Source organism: Colobus angolensis, unplaced genomic scaffold (genome assembly GCF_000951035.1).
Source record: "Colobus angolensis palliatus isolate OR3802 unplaced genomic scaffold, Cang.pa_1.0 Scaffold13, whole genome shotgun sequence".
NCBI lineage: Eukaryota > Metazoa > Chordata > Mammalia > Primates > Cercopithecidae > Colobus > Colobus angolensis.
Window position 1 is genome coordinate 23922756 of NW_012114252.1, and position 19340 is coordinate 23942095.

At 52.2% G+C, this 19340-nt stretch overlaps 1 protein-coding gene across 1 annotated transcript in view; it reads left to right on the forward strand.

The window, feature by feature from the left end:
* Positions 1-19099, forward strand: part of TFDP1 (transcription factor Dp-1) — a 56923-nt gene extending 37824 nt beyond the window's left edge. Inside the window, exons 4-13 of the mRNA XM_011933927.1 lie at positions 2402-2508; positions 9206-9327; positions 10704-10869; positions 11340-11483; positions 11970-12038; positions 13755-13906; positions 14270-14436; positions 15554-15632; positions 17675-18231; positions 18307-19099. Of these exons, the coding sequence (XP_011789317.1) occupies positions 2402-2508; positions 9206-9327; positions 10704-10869; positions 11340-11483; positions 11970-12038; positions 13755-13906; positions 14270-14436; positions 15554-15632; positions 17675-17822 (1154 nt within the window). The 3' untranslated portion in view covers positions 17823-18231; positions 18307-19099. The remainder of the gene's footprint in view (positions 1-2401; positions 2509-9205; positions 9328-10703; positions 10870-11339; positions 11484-11969; positions 12039-13754; positions 13907-14269; positions 14437-15553; positions 15633-17674; positions 18232-18306) is intronic.
* The last annotated feature ends 241 nt before the right edge of the window (positions 19100-19340 follow it).

A 19340-nucleotide genomic window follows, 5' to 3' on the forward strand; every position in this document is an offset into this window, starting at 1 on the left:
TGCAACTGGTGTGGGGCTCAGACTCCAGGTGGACAGCAGGAGTGAGTGGGGAAGCTCAGGGGCCCTGGGTGTGGGGGCTCAGACTCCAGGTGGACAGCAGGAGTGAGTGGGGAAGCTCAGGGGCCCTGGGCGTCTGCCTGCATTCACTCATCCTGCGCTGGGTACCAGAGGAGGGGCCCTCTTCCCTCTGTGTGTTTCTCCCCCTTCCTAGCTGTGAAAACCCTTAGCAACCCACCCCAGCCTCATGGTGCTGGCTTCTGGCCCAGAGGGAGAGACCTGGTTGGAAGGACAGATGGCGTAGGCAGGCCAGCCAGCCGGCCTGTAGGCGGAGCAGATGGAGGGCAGGCCGGATGCCCCGAGGGTCTCAGCTACACTGCTGTCCCACAGCACCAACACCACCCGAATCCTTGAGTCCGACCCACGCTCCCTGCTGGGGCAGGAAAGGGGAGCCCCAGACCGGGACGCCCGAGTGCACGGTGCCTGTGGTGCTGGTGGGCGGCGCTGTGGCCGGGCGCTGTGATGCTGTGGCCAGGCCATGCAGGGCGGGAAGAGCCGCCTGGCTGCTGATGGGGAGTGACGGTGCCGCTGGCTTTTGTGAACTCACAGGTCTGTTGCTTTCTCCACATTTATTGAAATTAGAGACTCATTTGCAAATTTTAAAAGATGTTATCTTTGTAATGAATCAGTTAAATATCTGGAAAGCTTACTATTTACTCATCTGTACGTGAATCTGAAAAGTGTTTAATTGTGTATTTTAAATCATTCCCTGCATAGTAGAATATTATGTTTGCTTTTAAAATGTCTTTCTCTGGTAAGTATTATACAGTGTATATGTGCATCAAATCATCACTTGTACATTTTGAATATGTACAGTCTTTACTTTTCAATTGAATATTCTACAATAAAAATACCTTTCACATATATAAAACAATTGAAAAGTAAATATTTGCTTTTCTTAGGATACGCATCTTTATTTTTGGAAGAAAATTATCCCACAGCAGATCATCTTATTTTAGTTCCAGAAAAGAATTTTAGATATGTGTTGATATTGGGTGGTAAAAAGACTAATATTTAACCCAGTTGAATCAAAGGCAAATGTATTTTTAATCACTTCCTAATGATCTGTCTTGGCCAACTTAGGTTATTAAGAGAAATTAGTAAGTGTTCTTATGTAGCAGTAAAATTCATTCTTTAGTGTATTTTAAAGAAATGCATAAAAAGCAGTAGATGTTTTTAGAATGCATGTAAAGGGCTTGTAAAGGGTTGTAAAGGGCCCCAAAATGAAACCAGATCGCAAAGACAACGTATTCGAAAGCCTCACCGATGATTTGTGAGTCATTTTGGTGCTGACTGGTGGGAATGAAGGGAGATGCCTGTGGGGAAGTCCAGGGTCCTGCAGCTCCTCGGATGGGCGGCTGTTGGGGGAGGCCCGAGGTCGGATGGGCAGCCGTCCGGGGAGGCCTGAGGTGTGGCGAGATTGGGGAGTTCTCCTTTCCTGATACTGTCAGGACCCGAAAGCCTGTCTTTTCTTCACCTGAGGGTATCGTGCGTTTTCAAATGGGGGGCCATCCGCTCAGCTCCCCCCAGCCATGGGGCGGGGCACTGCGAGCGCCTTGCTGCCTCCGTGTGGCCGCCTGACGCCCCTCCTGGGCTGTGCTGGCCACTCAGACCTCCCGCCTTGTTTCCCGGGGTGCTCGCTACCACCTAGTTTACGGGTTCCTCTGTTCTCTCTGCCTGCTGATGCCAGTTTTTGAACTTTGTCATTACTAGCTTCATTTTACTATTTCTGTGTAAATGTTCCAGGACTTTGTCCACTGCTATGTCCCTAGCACCTTTTGCATTCTCCTGTTAGAGGCGAGAGGCCTCACGTCTCCTGCAGAGGAGTCCCCACTTGCTTCACCAGTGTTCTGAGGGCTCCTGCGTGTTTAGAGGCGCCGCCTCCGCGGAAGGCACGCTCCTTCCTAGGAACAAATGTGGCTCTCCTTCCTAAGGAAAAGTGGATTATCAGATTTCCATGCTAGGTTTGCAGCCTCATAGAGAAATGTTGGGATAAAAATTCTAGTTTTAAAATTCTGTTCCGTAATTGTCACAGAATCACAGACTTTTCCAGGCCGTGGTCCCATCAGCACATTCTGCAGGCCTCGCCGAGGGGCCAGAGCAGTGGGTGATCAGCCTGGGTCACCTGGGTCGCGTCAGCACGGCCCTGCAGCCCTCCCCTTATGGTTTTACATTGGGAATTAAGCTTCATGGAGGTGTTTGCACTTGAGCTATGGATTTGAGACAGTACAAGTGGGGAAAGCTAAGCATCTCTAATTGGAAGCACCATCTTGCTGGAATGGTCACTTTTAGCCTTAACTTAGAAAAGGAGTCTCGCCCTTGACCTGGTGTCCTTGTGTTGCAGGCGTGGTGTCCCTCGTGGCCGTTCACCCCTCCACTGTCAACCCGCTCGGGAAGCAGCTCTTGCCAAAAACCTTTGGACAGTCCAATGTCAACATTGCCCAGCAAGTGGTAAGGCTCCCGCAGGAGCGGACAGTGGGGATCTTGGTGCGGGTGGGGGTTGGGTGAGCCGTGTGGTTGGGGGTGTTCCCAGCATGCCTGGATTTGGACTCTGGTTGCAGCACAGGGCCTTCCCCTCGTCAGGGAGCCCACGGCCAGTGCTTGATTGTCCACGGCCCTCTGCAGCTGCCTGCGTGTTGTTGTGGGAGACGTGCCCCAGCCCACGCCATCCTTCCAGTAGCTGGAGGGTGGTGGGCGGGGCAGCGGCCCCGGCCAGAGGCACCTTCCTCTTAGTGTCAGAGCTCAAAGCTCTTCATCTAACAAGGGCTTCTTACGTGGTGTGGCCGAGCGTTGGCCGTGGCCCTCCTGGTGACACCAGGCTGGGAAGCCAGGTAGGGGCAGGGCCCTGGCCGTGGCCGTGCCTTGGCCTCGGGGCAGTGACAGGGCAGATGCTGCTCCCTCAGCTGCGCACAGGAGAGGGGCGCGTGGGCGTTGGGAAATGGCGCACCCCCCTCCCCAGGCTGCTGCTGCCAACTGATGCCGCTTCTCACAATGCTGTTTCCCGTCTCTGTCCGCCCTCTGCGTTCTCGCCGGTGGCAGGCTGTTGGAGACGAGGAGCCCGCACAGAATCCTGACCTCACCGAAGTGGGGCCCCAGGCACTGGGTGGGCAGGTTCAGCTGTGACTGGAGCTGGTGGTGAGGGACACAGCCACCCCAAGGCTAGGCCGGGCTTCCATCCTTCCTCGGGGGCCTGTTTATGGTGCCTGAGGGCTCCTTCCTGGTCCTGAGATGATGCTCTGGCCCCGCCTGGGCAGCTGTCCCAGCCCTGTTCCTGCCAGCCCTGGGCTTTGGTGATGCAGCACCTCTCGCACCCCAGCCTCCTGGTCCACTCCACCCCCTCACCCTGTGCTGCCTATGCTGTGGCCCTGTCCTCTTACAAGGATCGAACGCCTCCAGGTGGGATGAGAACTTGTCCGTTCACCTGTCCCCAGGTGTCTCAGGCATCCCCAGGTGTCCTCTCGTGTCTCTCAGGTGTCCCCAGGTATCCCTCAGGTGTCCCTGGCCCTGTAGAGAGCTCTCTGTACTGAGCTGTTTTCTGTTGTCTAGGGCATCTCCCTTTGGTCTAATCATGTTTTCTTCAGAGAACAATGACCACATACCAGGGATATTTTGGTCATTTTTGCACTTTAGTCTTTATTTTATATGCATTCTTGCTATTTCCATTTATTTAAATACCCTTGAAATTCTCTGGACTCTTTAACAGATCTTAGGATATGAGTTTTAAGAGAGAACGGCAGCCGGGCGCGGTGGCTCAAGCCTGTAATCCCAGCACTTTGGGAGGCCGAGACGGGCGGATCACGAGGTCAGGAGATCGAGACCATCCTGGCTAACACGGTGAAACCCCGTCTCTACTAAAAAATACAAAAAACTAGCCGGGCGAGGTGGCGGGTGCCTGTAGTCCCAGGTACTCGGGAGGCTGAGGCAGGAGAATGGCGGGAACCCGGGAGGCGGAGCTTGCAGTGAGCTGAGATCCGGCCACTGCACTCCAGCCCGCTACAGAGCGAGACTCCGTCTCAGAAAAAAAAAAAAAAAAAAAAAAAAAAAAAAAAAAAAAGAGTGGCTTGTGGGTCACACCCTTGAGGGATGTGAGCGGGATTGCCTTCCCCGCGCCACCCCCCCACCATGCGTGCTCTCCCCAACCCCGTGCGTGCTCCCACACAGCTGTCCTGAGTGAGCGGTTCCAGGTCCCATGCAGCTTTCACGGCCCCTTTCCTGCCAGTGGGAGGTGACAGAAACCTCGCTCTGCAGAAGTTTTGTGGCCATTGAAAGTAGCGGTTTGTGGAAGCTCTTCCATGTTATACGGCTGATATAACTGATCACGGCTGATCATGGCTTTTCAGTAAATGCCATTTTGATAAACGCTAAAAATTCAGTTTTTGTTTTGCTTTATAATTAGATTATAGATTTGACTATAAGTTGATTGGGAATTATAAGGTTGATTTTATAGGTGCGGTATGTCATAGCAGAGTTTTATCTGGGTGAATAATTGTAGCACCACTTCCGTCTTTACTGCCGGTCTGAATACACTGGAGGAAAATGAATGAGAAGATTATCTTACTGATGTGCTTTAAACTTCATCACTGAAAGTCTAGTTCCTGATTTAAATTCACCGGTTCCGATAGAGCTTGTCATTGCTGTTTCATGCCTTTGCAAAATCCCAGTGATAGGAATTAAAGCTGACAAATGGCAAATGTCTCTTAAACCTTTTTATATACCAGAGGTTTACAAAAAACGGGACTGGCTCATTCTGATGCGAGGGGTGGAGCCCAGTCCGGGCATGTGAGTGAAAGTAGTGGGAGGTTCGTTAGGTCTCTGACCTTCACCAGCCAGCAGGCACAGGGCTTGTCAAGGTCAAGGTCTTTTGAGGTGCAAATGATTGTGAAACCTGCAGTGCTGCAAAGCTTAGCTCACGCACAGGAAGGTGTGCGGGATGGATGTGCTCAGCCGGCAGGAGCAGCTGCCTGTGTGAGACCCCCGCGAGAAGCAGCCCCCACCCAGGCCTCTGTCCCAGAAGGCGGCATCTGTGGTCGCAGTGGCCTTTCCTTTGCGGCTGCACCGCTGGCCATGTCTCTCTGGACACTGCAGTTAACCTTAGTCCATCTCTAGGATTCTGTGTCTGAGTGGGGTCACGCTACACAGAGACGTTGTAATCTCAGTTTTTAGAGTGTGTGAAATTAAGATGCAAAAAGTGTACTCTTAGGGCAGAAGGGATTCCTTAAATCAGGAGTCCCCAACCCCTGGGCCTGTTGGGAAGCCGGCTGCACAGCAGGAGGTGACTGCCTGAGCCCTGCCTCCTGTCGCAAACCCCACTGTGAATAGCACGTGCAGGATCCAAGCGGCACTCCTTATGAGAACCGAACACCTGATGATCTGAGGTGGAGCAGTTTCTTCCCCAAACCACCCCCACCCCGGTCTGTGGAAAAACTGTCTTCCACAAAACTGGTCCCTAGTACTGAAAAGGTAGGGGATCGCTGCTTTAAAACACCAGCGTTCGCTGTGGAACCAGTGAGGGGGGCTTCTAGGGGAGGAGGACTGGTCTCGGACAAGGTGGACCTCTGGCAGGTCCTCTACTGTGGGATGCTTACGCTGTGTGCTCCGTTTTCTAGCAACTGCTGGCATGGAAGCTGCAAAAGCTTTAGAATCAAACGGCAGTGTTTGAAGCCATGTCATTTACCTTATCTGAAGCACAGCTTGGATTCCAGCCATGAGCACAGTAGGAAGAGAAGACCCCTCCTGACCTGTGGGGCCCGAGTCACCTCCCCCGCTCCCCCACGAGAGGCGGGTGGGGGAGTCATGAGGGCAGAGCCCATCCTCCAGAGAAGCCACCGTTAAATCCAAGGTGTGGGTGTCCCTGGCGCCTTGCAGCCCCTGCCTGCCTCCTGCTCCCAGAGGGCTCCTGGATCTCCTGGAAAGCCCTGGTTGGAGTCAGACCCACTGCCTCCCAACTTTGGGCAGCACCCCTCATTGTGCTGTGACCACTTCTCCCTTCCAGGGTCTCTGCCCACCACTCCAGCTAGTGTGGCCTCTGCTTCCGAAACCTCCTCTCCTTTCCTAGGGGCCCAACTCTGAACTGTCCTTCCCGGCACTGACCCATCCACCCTCTGGCACCTCCTTGGTTCCTGTTTTCCCTGCACTTTTGCCCACACACACCCTCCAGGGCTTCAGTGTGTTGCTATGGCTCCTGTGGCTGTTGAGTGTGGCTCCTGGTGTAGGGAAGTGAGGCTGGGAGCCTGCTCCGTGTCTGTTGAATGGGAGGCCGGAAGGCATCCTGTGGCACAGGCGGCCGGCCCGAGTTCACCCGGCTTCCTGTGCACCAGGAAGGAAACGCACCTGTGCCAGGTCCAGGAGCGAAGCCTCCGCGTCTCATTCCTGGGAGGCTGGCTCCAGGTCGCCCCTGTGAAGCTGACTCAGCTCACAGGGCTGGTGAGCTGCAGGTGATGGGTGAGGAGCAGGGACAGTGCTGCGGATACGCAGCGAGGGGAGCTGCCATGCAGGGCACACAGAGGAAGGTGCAGGCACCCTCGCCCAGCACTGCATGGGCCTGATGACGTGGGGCCTTCCGCAGGGAGCAGTTAAAGCAGGAGAGTAGGGAGGCTTCCTGTAAGACCTGGCCTCCGTAACAGCGCTTTCCCGGTGCACTGGCGGCTTGGTCTCAGGGTGCCCCTGGGTGCTGAGTCCTGTCTTCCAGGAAAGGCTGTTGGTGAGCACCATTGAGCACCCGGTGTGCACCTGCCCTCTGGCTTTCTCTTCTTCCCACTTACAGTGGGTTTAACCTGGGATTTTTTGACTTTAAGATGGTCCAAAAGCAACACGCATTCCGTGGAAACGGCTTCCAGGGCCCACATGACCATCCTGTTTTTCCCTTTGAGTGCGGTATTCAATGGGTCTCCTGGGATACCCACACTCATCTAGTGTGTGCTTTATGTGAGATGCTTTGGCCCGACTGGGCTAATGTGCGTGATCTGAGCACATGTAAGGTAGACTGGCTAAGCCGTGATGCGCAGTAGGAGAGGTGGATGACGTGCATTTCGACTTAGGGTGTTTTCAGCCCACGCGGGTTTATCGGGATGTTCCCCATTGTGAGTCAGAGCCACTCTTCGTGAGTCGGTTTGCTCCTGACTGGAGGACAGCGGCACAGTGATGGCATTTGTCTTGGGGCCAAGATCCAGTGCCTTGTGTGGTCCTGGGATTCCCGGGGAGGGGAGTAGACCCATGAGGTGGGTTAGAATCGTGTGTGGATTCTCCAGCCCCCCGTACCTGTGCGTGTGGTATGTGCAGAGCCAGCCAGCACTGCCTGGCGTGGAGCTGGCGGGTTCTCAGTCTCACATCGACTCCCGGAGAACGGCATCTGCTGAACTCAACGCAGGAAGCCGTGTGGGGCCAGTGTGCTTGCAGGCAACCGGGTCGCAGGGTCCTTTTGTCAGCTGTTTCGATCTGCCACGTGGCGCAGTGCCCCAGCAGCACACACACACACACACACACACACGTATTGAACCAAACAAGCTTCACAGGACATTTATCTATGCCCAGGAGACTTATCTTTTGTATGGTTTCGTTTTGCAGCAAATTCACTAGATTCACTAGTTTGATTTCGTGGCTTGCTAACGGGGTGATCCACGGAAGGCCGCACTCTGATGCGTCTCTGATCATCGGAGACATGAGTGTCAATGAAAAGATCGGTCCTGTTGAAATGCTTTTCTTCTCAGGAGCTGACAGGCGATCTGGCCTGGGGATACTTGGAAAGTGTCCCCTCAGCTGCTCCCAGGGCCACCGCAGGTGATGCATTTATCCCTGTAAGAAGGGGAGCTGGGGTGGGGGGCCCAGCTTAGAGCAGCTCAGGGCGTCAGCCGCATGAAGTCCCCCCGCCAGCATGCAGGTGTCCAGCTCCAATCCCTTTAGCGGAAGCCACATGTCCACACAAGCAGTTCAGTCGCTGAGGCACTTGGATTTGTGGTGAATTGAATGACTTAACATTTACTGAGAAATAGTGTTTCCAGTTTAGATAGAGTCATGCCACAAGGTCTTTGAAGTCAGAGTAGTCAGAGTTGTATTTGCCTGTACGAGGGTGCCCAGGTATTCGCACTCAAACATTCATTGAGGAACCAAAGTGATAAGAACTTGTCAAAAGTCACACCAGCCAGCATGTCCCTTGAGGAAGAGATAGTTGTGGATACCTCGGGTGTGTGCTGTGGGGTGGGGTGGGTGGGTCAGCGTCCACACTGGCCTGGTGGTTCCCCCCAGAGGGGCCCAGGTGTGTGAGCCCCGGGGGTGCACGCAGCCCCGCACCTTCCGCTCCCAGTGCTGGTCGCCCTCCCTCCTTGCCTGACGTCGTTGCGGGTGCAGGGGTCCCCCCGGACAGGGCTCCAGGGCACAGGGTTACCAGGTGATGGCTGTCACCCTGCCTGTGCTTTTGTCCTTTGAGAGCTGTTTTTGGTTTGTTTCAGGCCTCTTTTTAGTACCACGGAAGGATACAATTTCATCCTCATCCATATTACTAAAAGGAAGTGAAAGGGTGAAGGGAAAACCAGAAGCGTGCCGAAGTGCCCTGTGTGGAATTCTGTGCCGCCCCCCTCGTTAAACGACCGTTAGCGCCTTGTGTGCGGTTTGGGGGTCACGCTCTGCCCTGTCCTGTTCTTGCTTGCTTGGGTCGTTCAAAGTTTCTTGTTGCTTTTGTCTAATTGGAGAAGATGCCTGTGACTGACAGGAGGAAGATGAGCCACAGTCAGAACAGGTGTGGTGATGCCGTCACCGTGTCAAAAGCGTCCACCGCCGGACGTTTTTCCTGCTCCCTCGTGGCTGCTCACTGTGGTTAACGAAACTCCGCAGTGGCGGCAGATAGCGAACCGTTGGTGGGCGTGGCACCCTCACTGTGTGGGCGGGGACTGACTGTCTGAATTTCCGCAGTGGCCGCAGATAGCGAACCGTTGGTGGGCGTGGCACCCTCGCCGTGTGGGCGGGGACTGACTGACTGAATTTCCGCAGTGGCGGCAGATAGCGAACCGTTGGTGGGCGTGGCACCCTCGCCGTGTGGGCGGGGACTGACTGACTGAATTTCCGCAGTGGCGGCAGATAGCGAACCGTTGGTGGGCGTGGCACCCTCGCCGTGTGGGCGGGGACTGACTGTCTGAATTGTCTTTTCTGACTGTAGGTAATTGGTACGCCTCAGAGACCGGCAGCGTCAAACACCCTGGCTGTAGGAAGCCCACACACCCCCAGCACTCACTTTGCCTCTCAGAACCAGCCTTCCGACTCCTCACCTTGGTCTGCCGGGTGAGCACTTCCCTCCGGACCCTTAGAGTTGTAGGATTGCTTGCGGTTCGCAGCTCCACGTTCTCCTGGGCCACGTGCGTGACACAGTTGCGCGGTGGGGCTCCCATGCGCATTGATGTCAGCCTCCAAATCACACTCACCCATCATCGTGCCCTGCACAGGTGTGCCGTCGAGGCGCACTGCCTCGGTCACGCAGAAGTCGGGCTGGGCGCTGCCCACCCTGCTTTGTGTCTGGTATAGTGAGTGCTCTTTGAAGGGCTGGTAGCTCTTGGGCAAGATGGGGAGAAGCTGGCCTTGTACTTGCCACAGGACCTTGGAGACTTTTCATCGTCTGTGCTGGGAGCACGTGGGATGGATTTCACCCACTGCCCCTGAATTCAGCCTCTACTGCCCCTGGGGTTACGGCCCCCGTGAGTGGTCCCACCAGAGCGGCTCCTTCCACTAAAGCAAGATCTGATGAGCTGTGTCTTTCCTTAAAAAAAACACACGCAAAGCTACAAAAACCTGCCTGTGTCGGTGCCCAAAGCTTCACCAGCTGGGAGCCTCAGGTGACCTTTCCCGCCACGCGGGTACTGACCTGAGTGTACAGAGTTGGGCTTTCCCTCTATGTGAAGAACACCTAGCGGTTTGCACCTGTTGTCAAGCGGCGATCACAGCCCAAGCCGTATGAAATTATAGCCTGCTGAAATTTGTCCTAAAAATTCCCAAATTTACACTGAAGTGTCCCATAGTTCCTGATTCTGGTTGCCCTGTTTAGAAAAGTGGTGCTTGTGACTCACACCTGTAATCCCAGCCCTGTGGGAGGCCGAGGCCGGCAGATGATGAGGTCAAGAGATTGAGACCATCCTGGCCAACATGCTGAAACCCTGTCTCTACTAAAAATACAAAAAAATTAGCCAGGTGTGGTGGCGGGCGCCTGTAATCCCAGCTACTTGGGAGGCTGAGGCAGGAGAATTGCTTGAACCCAGGAGGCGGAGGTTGCAGTGAGCCAAGATCGCGCCACTGCACTCCAGCCCGCTACAGAGCGGGACTCCGTCTCAAAAAAGTAAAAAAAAAAAAAAAGAAGTGCTTGGTGAACTGATACGCCTTCCATATGCTGATTCGGGTCCTGGGGACGCCTCCCGCTTTCCCTGACACTTGGAAGTTCAGAGGTGCAGCCTGCCAGGGAGACACTCGCTTTCTGACCTGCAGGAGCACTGGGCCTAGGGGCTGGGGCTAGGGGGTCCTGGCCTGCTCACGTGTTGGATCTGCTGCGCCCGTGGGATATGGCCCCTTTTTGTGCAGCTCATTACGGCTCTCAGGTAAAAGCATTCCTCGATTCAGGCTGATGCTCAGGAGGGCTGACAGTTGCCTCTTTTTTCCTTTGTATTTTGAAGGAAGCGCAACAGGAAAGGAGAGAAGAATGGCAAGGGCCTGCGGCATTTCTCCATGAAGGTCTGCGAGAAGGTGCAGAGGAAAGGGACCACTTCCTACAACGAAGTGGCGGACGAGCTGGTCGCGGAGTTCAGTGCTGCCGACAACCACATTTTACCAAACGAGTCAGTAAGTGTGTGCTGGGGGCCGAGAGGCCGGGGTAGCGGAACCAAGTGGTGTGGCACGTTTTACTCTTTTAATAGTGGGAACAGTTAAAACCATACAGAAAATTCCAAGTACAGCATGAAAGAATTTTTCCCAGTCCATTTGCTGGCATGATGCTCTGTCAGCGTCAGTGAGCGAGCACGTGGGCTGGCTCTGCACATCCAGTGGCCCAGAAATGCAGACTTGCCCTCCTCACCAGCTGGGCTCGACACCCGAGAGCCCCCCAGCTCCCCTCCTGGAACACACTCGGGCTTCGCACAGCCCTGTCTTGCCCTGCGTCATCTGTAGGGTGGGAGCGCTCCCTGAGGACATGTTGGGGTGACAGCTCTGTGAACGGGGTGCCCCTTCGAGCCGGTGCACGTGGCCTACAGTTTAAGGTGGAATCCGCAGGCTTTTTTGGATGATTTGGAAAATCCACTCCCTGTCATCCCCAGGCTTATGACCAGAAGAACATAAGACGGCGCGTCTACGATGCCTTAAACGTGCTGATGGCCATGAACATCATCTCCAAGGAGAAGAAGGAGATCAAGTGGATTGGTCTGCCCACCAACTCGGCTCAGGAATGTCAGAACTTAGAGGTGGCCCTTCAACCTTGATTTCCCTTCAAGTGTGTGTGGATGTTTTTGTTGTCCGTCACTCGGAAGGGTCTGGGCTCCATGCCCTTATGCTCTCTGTGTCCGGACGGCTGGCAGACGGTCATGCAGACGTCTCCCTGCGTTTCTCAGTCTCGGCTGTCAGGGGAGGGAAGCATGGTTGGCCCAGACCCACTAGAGTGTGTTAAACTCTAGCATAGGTTAATTCTGAATCCTAGTTTGTGGGATTTTTGTTTTCTTTTTAGATATCATAGTTAAATCCAAGAAATGAGAGGAGAGGGGAGAAGGTATAGTTTAGAAATGGAAGAAAAACTCACCTGTATCTTGTAGCACCTGCTATGTCTAGATTTGTCCATATCCCTTCGATTACATTCAAGGTAAACATAAGTGACACTGTGAGGATGCGGGTTGTAAAATGCACCGTATGGAACAATTGTGATGATTCTCCACGTGGGGGGTTTGTTTTTGAAGGTGGAAAGACAGAGGAGACTTGAAAGAATAAAACAGAAACAGTCTCAACTTCAAGAACTTATTCTACAGGTAAGAGAATACATATCTTTGGAGGCAGGGTAATTTTTATTTTACTAATTTAGTTTTATAACAGCAACATACTGCCTTGGGTTACACTCCTGTGTGGCAAATCAAATGACTGCTTTAAGATTCTGAGTGTGGGCCGGGCGCGGTGGCTCAAGCCTGTAATCCCAGCACTTTGGGAGGCCGAGATGGGCGGATCACAAGGTCAGGAGATCGAGACCATCCTGGCTAACACGGTGAAACCCCGTCTCTACTAAAAAATACAAAACACTAGCCGGGTGAGGTGGCGGCGCCTGTAGTCCCAGCTACCCAGAAGGCTGAGGCAGGAGAATGGCGTGAACCCGGGAGGCGGAGCTTGCAGTGAGCCAAGATCCGGCCACAGCACTCCAGCCTGGGCGACAGAGCGAGACTCCGTCTCAAAAAAAAAAAAAGATTCTGAGTGTGAGTTCATCTCATAGGTGTTGAATGTGGGCCGTGTTCCCAGAGCGAGGTTGTGTATGTGTGTGCGTATGCATGCATGCATGTGTGTGTGCACCTGCGTGCATGTGCCTGTGTGTGTGTGCGCATGTGTGTGCATGTGTGTGTGTGCCTGCGTGTGTGTGCCTGCATGCATGTGCCTGTGTGTGTGCATGTGTATGTGTGTATCCCTTGTCACAGTGTCTAAACAGCCAAAAGACAGATGGAGGGATGACTTCATGCAAAAGCAACATTTGAAAAATCCCCTCAGAGGTGCTTAACCGAGGGCCCAGGTGCCAGGCGAGGCATGTAAAACTGTGGTGGGCGCAATGCACCTGGGTCTTGACAGTGCTGATCAGGGCCCTGCAGCTGGCCTTCCCCACCTCCCATTGAGTGCTGAGGGTGGGCAGCACCCCTGGGGGCCCCGTGTCTGGTGTGGAGGGGGTCGTGTGCAAAGGTGCTCACTGCAGAGCTGACTGCTGCTCTGACCGAGGTGTGCTCGAGCCCTCCCAGAGGGGATGGTGTGGCAGCCGTGGTGATAGAGACTTGTGGGCGAGAGCTGCTCAGGGCCACAGAGTCTGTCAGGAGGGACAGTCCTGGTTGCCAGTGCCTTAGTACCTGCCCAGCGGGGATAGACCCAGGGTGGCTGGGAGAGGAAGGGAGTCTCCTGGCTCTACACTAATGCAGAGAAATTCTCTCCAAGTGGAACACTTGGTTTGGGACCCTGAGGCCCTGGCCCTGGGTTCAGCCTTGCAGGACCCATTCCCCCAGAGGAGCACCCCTGCAGCACACGGGCCCTTCCGCGTTCCACTTTGCAGGGTGGGCGAAGTCCACGGCACGGCACCCCCTCCAAGGCTGTCACCCTGTAGGTGCCCCGGGGGTGGGTGGCCTCAGAGGGGTGAAGGACGGCAAGAAATCGACTTCCCAAATTGGTGTTTTGTTGAGCACCCTTCCCGTGGTGGACGTTTTCATCACGGGCACAGATGGCTGTGAGGTGTGAGCGCCCTTCCCATGGAGGACACTAATCTCGGGCCCGGATGGCTATGCGCCCGCTTTCCCTTCGTTCTTCCCTCAGGATCTCGTTTCCTGAGCGTTTTTGTGCCTGGGCTGCAGAGGTCAGCACCCAGCGGCTGGTGCTGGCCTTTTCAGATGTCCAGGCCAACTTCTCACTGTCGCCTGGGCGCAGGGAGGGCTGTGAGGACCCCGTGAGCACAGGGACTGTGTTCTCGTGCCGCCACGGGCCACCTGGCTCCTCTTTTTTTTTAGCAAATTGCCTTCAAGAACCTGGTGCAGAGAAACCGGCATGCGGAGCAGCAGGCCAGCCGGCCGCCGCCACCCAACTCAGTCATCCACCTGCCCTTCATCATTGTCAACACCAGCAAGAAGACAGTCATCGACTGCAGCATCTCCAATGACAAGTAGGTTGTGGGCGGGGAGCTGTTCCCTGGTCGCTTATCTCTTTTTGAGGGAGCCGACCCTGTTGGGATTGTCATGAGGACAAGTTTTAAATGTTGCACAAATAGCTGGGGTTTGCTCTCCATTGTGGGGTGGTGGGAGGCTGTGTCCCGGGAGCGTGTGCCTCAGGGCGTGTCCTGGGAGAATGGACCTCGATTTGCCTCTCACCTCATTTACTGCGGAGTTTATAAATTCTGTGAGGAGATGCTGATGACTGGGAATGTGGAGGCTGTGTGTGGCGGTCAGTGGGTCAGCTGTCCTGGCTCCACCGGTGTAGTGGCTCCACTGGGAGATCCTGTGTTTCTGACTGTGCCTTTCCCCTTCAGATTTGAGTATCTGTTTAATTTTGACAACACATTTGAAATCCACGATGACATAGAAGTGCTGAAGCGGATGGGCATGGCTTGTGGACTGGAGTCGGGGAGCTGCTCTGCCGAAGACCTTAAAATGGCCAGAAGTCTGGTCCCCAAGGCTCTGGAGCCGTACGTGACAGGTCAGCGATGCCCAGACAACCCGGCGTGGCTGTGTGAAGAATGGCCCCCAGCCTCGGATGGCGCCCTCCCCTCCCAGCTTGGGATGTGTCTTGCTGAGATTGGGCCCACGTGTGTAGGGCTAGGAGCAAAGACAAAGGGGCTGTGAGGGGCACGGGGCGGGGGTGTGGCTGGGGCGGGGTCCAGCCAGTGCCATCACCCACTGGATGTGGGGGCCTTGAGTCCGCAGGTGGCTCGTGTGGATTTCCCGTGTGGTTTGTGTGAGGAGATGCTAAGTCAGGATTTTACCCTCCACGTACGCCCAGAAGTAGAAGTTGACATTCTTTGAGAAGTGCAGTAGGATTGCTGATCCCACCCGCTGATGGTAGCTGATTGGTCACTAGAGCAAAGTAACCAAGAAAAAGCGTTTCAGAGTCATTGGCGTCCTGCTCCGGAGGGCCGGGAGCACAGGAGCTTTTGTTGAAGGAACTTTTGTTCTGGTGAATTCTTTCTGTGGGGCTGTAGGGTCCCAGCCACTGACAGCACAATGGCTTTAAGGTGGGAAATTGTGAAGGTGCCATATCTGCCGATCCTTCTCTTGTCAGCCTAAACTTGGGGTGTGGGATTTATTCCCTGAGAGGGTCAGAGATTCCTCCCTGAGCTCCTAAACCACTCCAGATCTTGTGAAAATCTGGCTGGTCCATGTTGTCAGGTGACAGTGGGCTCTGGCCGCCCACGTGGGCTGACCCCTGACCCCTGACCCCAGCCTCTGTCCTGTGCTTCGTGGAGCCGCCAGGATGGGCTGTGGGAAGAGGGTTTCAGCTCAACACTTCATTCTGTTCTGTTTCACGATGGGTGTGATACTGGTGCAGAAGCACACGCGTGCTGTGTGTAAGTCAGTGTGTGCAGGTATTTATTGCAAGGCTGTCTGTGCCTTTTTAGAGAAGACAGGCTTATGTGACTGCACAGCGGGATGTCCTGCTCCGTGGCACAGTGCAGAAAATAATGGACAAGTGAAGGATATCTGGAAGCTTCTCCAGCCGTCTGTCCTGTGGCACTGCGTGTCATTTTGTTGGTGGCCTGTGCGTCTTGTGTTGTTTCTGTTTCATGACCATTCGCTTATTTTCTTTCCCTTTTCAGAAATGGCTCAGGGAACTGTTGGAGGCGTGTTCATCACGACGGCAGGTTCCACGTCTAACGGCACAAGGTTCTCTGCCAGGTGACAGTGGTTGAGGGTGTGGGAGAGGCATCGTCTAGGCCTCCCCCAGGGTCCAGGGGCCAAGGCAGGGCAGCCGTCTCATGTGTGGCCATCAGGTCCGAGGCTGCTCCGATGTGGCTTGTCTATCCAGGCAGTAAGGCCCTGCTGGCTTTCCCTGTGTGGCTTTCCCTGCTTTTCTCAGTTGGTTTTTGCTCACTAAAAACTAAAGGTAATACATGGTGGTGGATTTTTTCAAGGTATCACCTAATAAAGTAGGAACGAAAACCACCCAAACCCTGCTGTCCCGGGCAGCCCAAGTAACAGCGCGTGTTTCTAGGTTTTTCCCTCCCATTGTTCAGAACGCATCTGCAGTCACAGCGCACGTATTTTTCAGAACCTGTCTGGAATCACTGCACATGTTTTCCAGAACACGTCGATCACAGCGCACGTGTTTTTCAGAACGCGTCTGCGGTCACGGCGCATGTATTTTTCAGAACGGTCACAGCGCATGTATTTTTCAGAACGTATCTGCGGTCACAGCACACATATTTTGTTCCGTGCATTTTTCAGCTTACATTTTATTGTATTTTTATATATAGTTTCTATGCTATTAAAGGGCCTTTATTTAAATAAATTTGTATTTAATCTTTAACCTGCAATCCCATAGAGTAGAATGGTGTCCCTAGGTATTGATCTTGGTGCTTCAAAGATAAATATAACTTTTATGGTAAATATTAACAAAACAATGATTTTATTAACTTTTATATTGCATTGTGATACAATATATAGTATTACTTTATATTACAATCTTAAGTGTTAATAAAATCTTTAATTAGAAATATCAAGAACTTAGTAACCTATGGGTCCGGATAACAGGGCTCGACACAGTGAGTTGCAGTGCGCTTGAGCCTGCATTGGGATGTGACAGGTGTGTTGGGCACGTGTAGCTTCCCTGCCAGCTCTGGAGGTGCAAAGCCAGCCCCTGCCAGCCTTAGCCTCCTCACCTGTAAGGTGAGACTGGTGATTGATGAGTTACTGATCTGTGGCAAGGATCAGTGAGGTGGTGATGGAAGAAAGGACTTTGGTGACAAGCTTTTGACAGGCCGATTCTTGTAGCTATGTGTGAACGTGTAGGGGTCCGTCTGTAAACATGTTTAACGCTGGTTCTTCCATGAGGTGGGATGTGGGTATTTTTAGGACTTTTATCATCATATAATCTTTTTATGGATGTGATTCTTCAGACTTGTCAGTTTTTCGTAACAATGGAAACAAAGCTATTACCATTTCTTATGAAATACCAATTTTCATAGTGGCATGATAGGACATATTATAAAAGTACCTCATGAAAGGACATCTAGGTAGTTCCCAGTTATGAGAAAAACTACAGTGAGCAGCTTTATGGCTGAATTTCTCACCATTCTGACTTGTTTCCAAGATACGGAATTACTTCATCAAAAGGCACACTGACTCATTTTTATTGTAGTGTTAATAAATACCATTAAAATGTATTAAAATATGTACATATGGGTTTATGTTAATTGAAAAACATTTTTAGATGTTAGGAATGTTGTGAGCTCTGGTTGGTGGTAGGTTTTTGTGGTGCTGCCAACCTTCTGGGTTCTCAGTCCATGCTGCCAGATTCTCCCCACGCTCTGGACTTCATCCGGTCCTGCGCCACGCTCTCTTTTTTTCCTATTGCTGGTTATGAGTGAAAATCCTGGAGGGAGGGGACTAATGGTTTTACAGTTTGTTCCCTCTGGGGCACTGCTCCTGATGGAATGATGAGTGAGGGAGAGGCAGTGTGTGACTGCTTGTCCTCCTGTTTCTGTTGTTATGGATGCCAGGAGACAGGGCTAGAAGAGAACCAGACAGGGATGGAGTGAGTGCCAGAGCGCTGGCATGCTCTACTGCAGACACTCACAACCTCCCAGTTCTGTTTGTGTGACTGACAAAAGACACACCTGTGGGGCACTGCCTGTCCTTTAACCACAGGCCCTCAGGCGAGGGGAGGCTGAGTGGGCCGCCCTGCACTGACCACCCCTCATCTGCCTCCTGCCTTGCAGTGACCTGACCAACGGTGCAGATGGGATGCTGGCCACAAGCTCCAATGGGTCTCAGTACAGCGGCTCCAGGGTGGAGACCCCGGTGTCCTACGTCGGGGAGGACGATGAGGAGGATGATGACTTCAATGAGAATGACGAGGACGACTGATGTCCTCCCCACTTCAAATTCAGCTTCAGGAAAACGTTTAGGAAAAGAAACTTTTTTTTTAATGTGGGTTTTCTGTTCCTTTTGGCCTACTCCCAAGAAGATATTGGTAAGCTATTGAATTTAGATATGCACCTCTGATAAGCAAGGATGGTTTCCCGTAGGATTAGGATGTGCTGTGGATGTGTGTTTTGATACCAGTGTGCTGATGCAGAGCGTTTATTTACTTTTTAGGATTTTGTGTTTTCATTTGCTATTTTTCTTTAAGTGCAGAGTTCATTTTTGCCCCTGAAAAGTTTTTGCTGACTTTGCTGAAGAAATTGTATTTCATCCACATCCATGAAAATAAAACACCCTCCTGTTGTGGACCGTGAGCACCTGATGCCGCTTATTTGCCGTGAGTTTGGACGGCGCCCCCGATACCACTTATTTGCCGTGAGTTTGGACGGCGCCCCCGATGCCACTTATTTGCCGTGAGTTTGGACAGCGCCCCTGCTGGCGGATAGCGAGACTGTGGAGTTTGTTCAGTGGTACGGTGTCCAAGCAAACAGCAGAATTCGACTTTCTAAACAGCCCTAAGCAAACAGCAGAATTCGACTTTTTAAACAATAAACACCATCAACCTTGTTGACTTTATTGTCCCTTAAATTATATTGACTGTTGTGATTCCATCAAGTTTATACACTCTTTTCTCCCTATTTTGCAGCAACAAATTGCGAAGTGCTTTTGTTTGTTTGTTTTTGTTTGGTTAAAGCTTATTGCCACGCTGGTGCGGCTATGGAGACTGTCTGGAAGGCTTGGAATGGTTTATTGCTTATGGTAAAATTTGCCTGATTTCTTACAGGCAGCGTTTGGAAACCTTTTATTATATAGTTGTTTACATACTTATAAGTCTATCATTTAAAGACATCTACTGAAACAAATGTATTTGTTTCATAAGCATCTTCCTGTAATCTATTATAAAATTGAAATTAAATATAGAGAATGTTTTAACAATTTTTTAACTCAAAATTTGTCAATCATTTTTAATAGTTCTTTTTTTATAAAAAGAAAAAGGAATTTAAGGACAGGCAGTAGTCTCTTTTAAAATTTATTCACAAAACCCATTAACTGCACAGTTGCTATTAGCTGCCTGTTCTAAAACGATAGTCTTTTTATTGAAACACAAATAAACTTTTCTGTAATATTTTATGGAATATAAAGAGACTTTAATTGTTTGACTTGTTTAACTTGGCACTGTTAGTTTTTATTAATAAAACGCGCATGGGCATTTTAAACAAGCTGTGTTTCTCTAATTCAGGATTATTATCTAGAAATTTGTCTGTCTTGTTGGTTTTACTTTATACTTGAGTGAGAAAGTAGGTTGTTAGGCCCAGACGCGGTAGGCCCGGGTGGTCCCTGTGGGCGTGAACCCCTCCCCCACCAAATGTTGTCTGAGGCACATCCTCTGGGAGCCTACCCTGAAAGTGGAAGGTGGCCAAGGGTGAAGGTCTTGGTGGACACAGGGCAAAGAGGCACCTT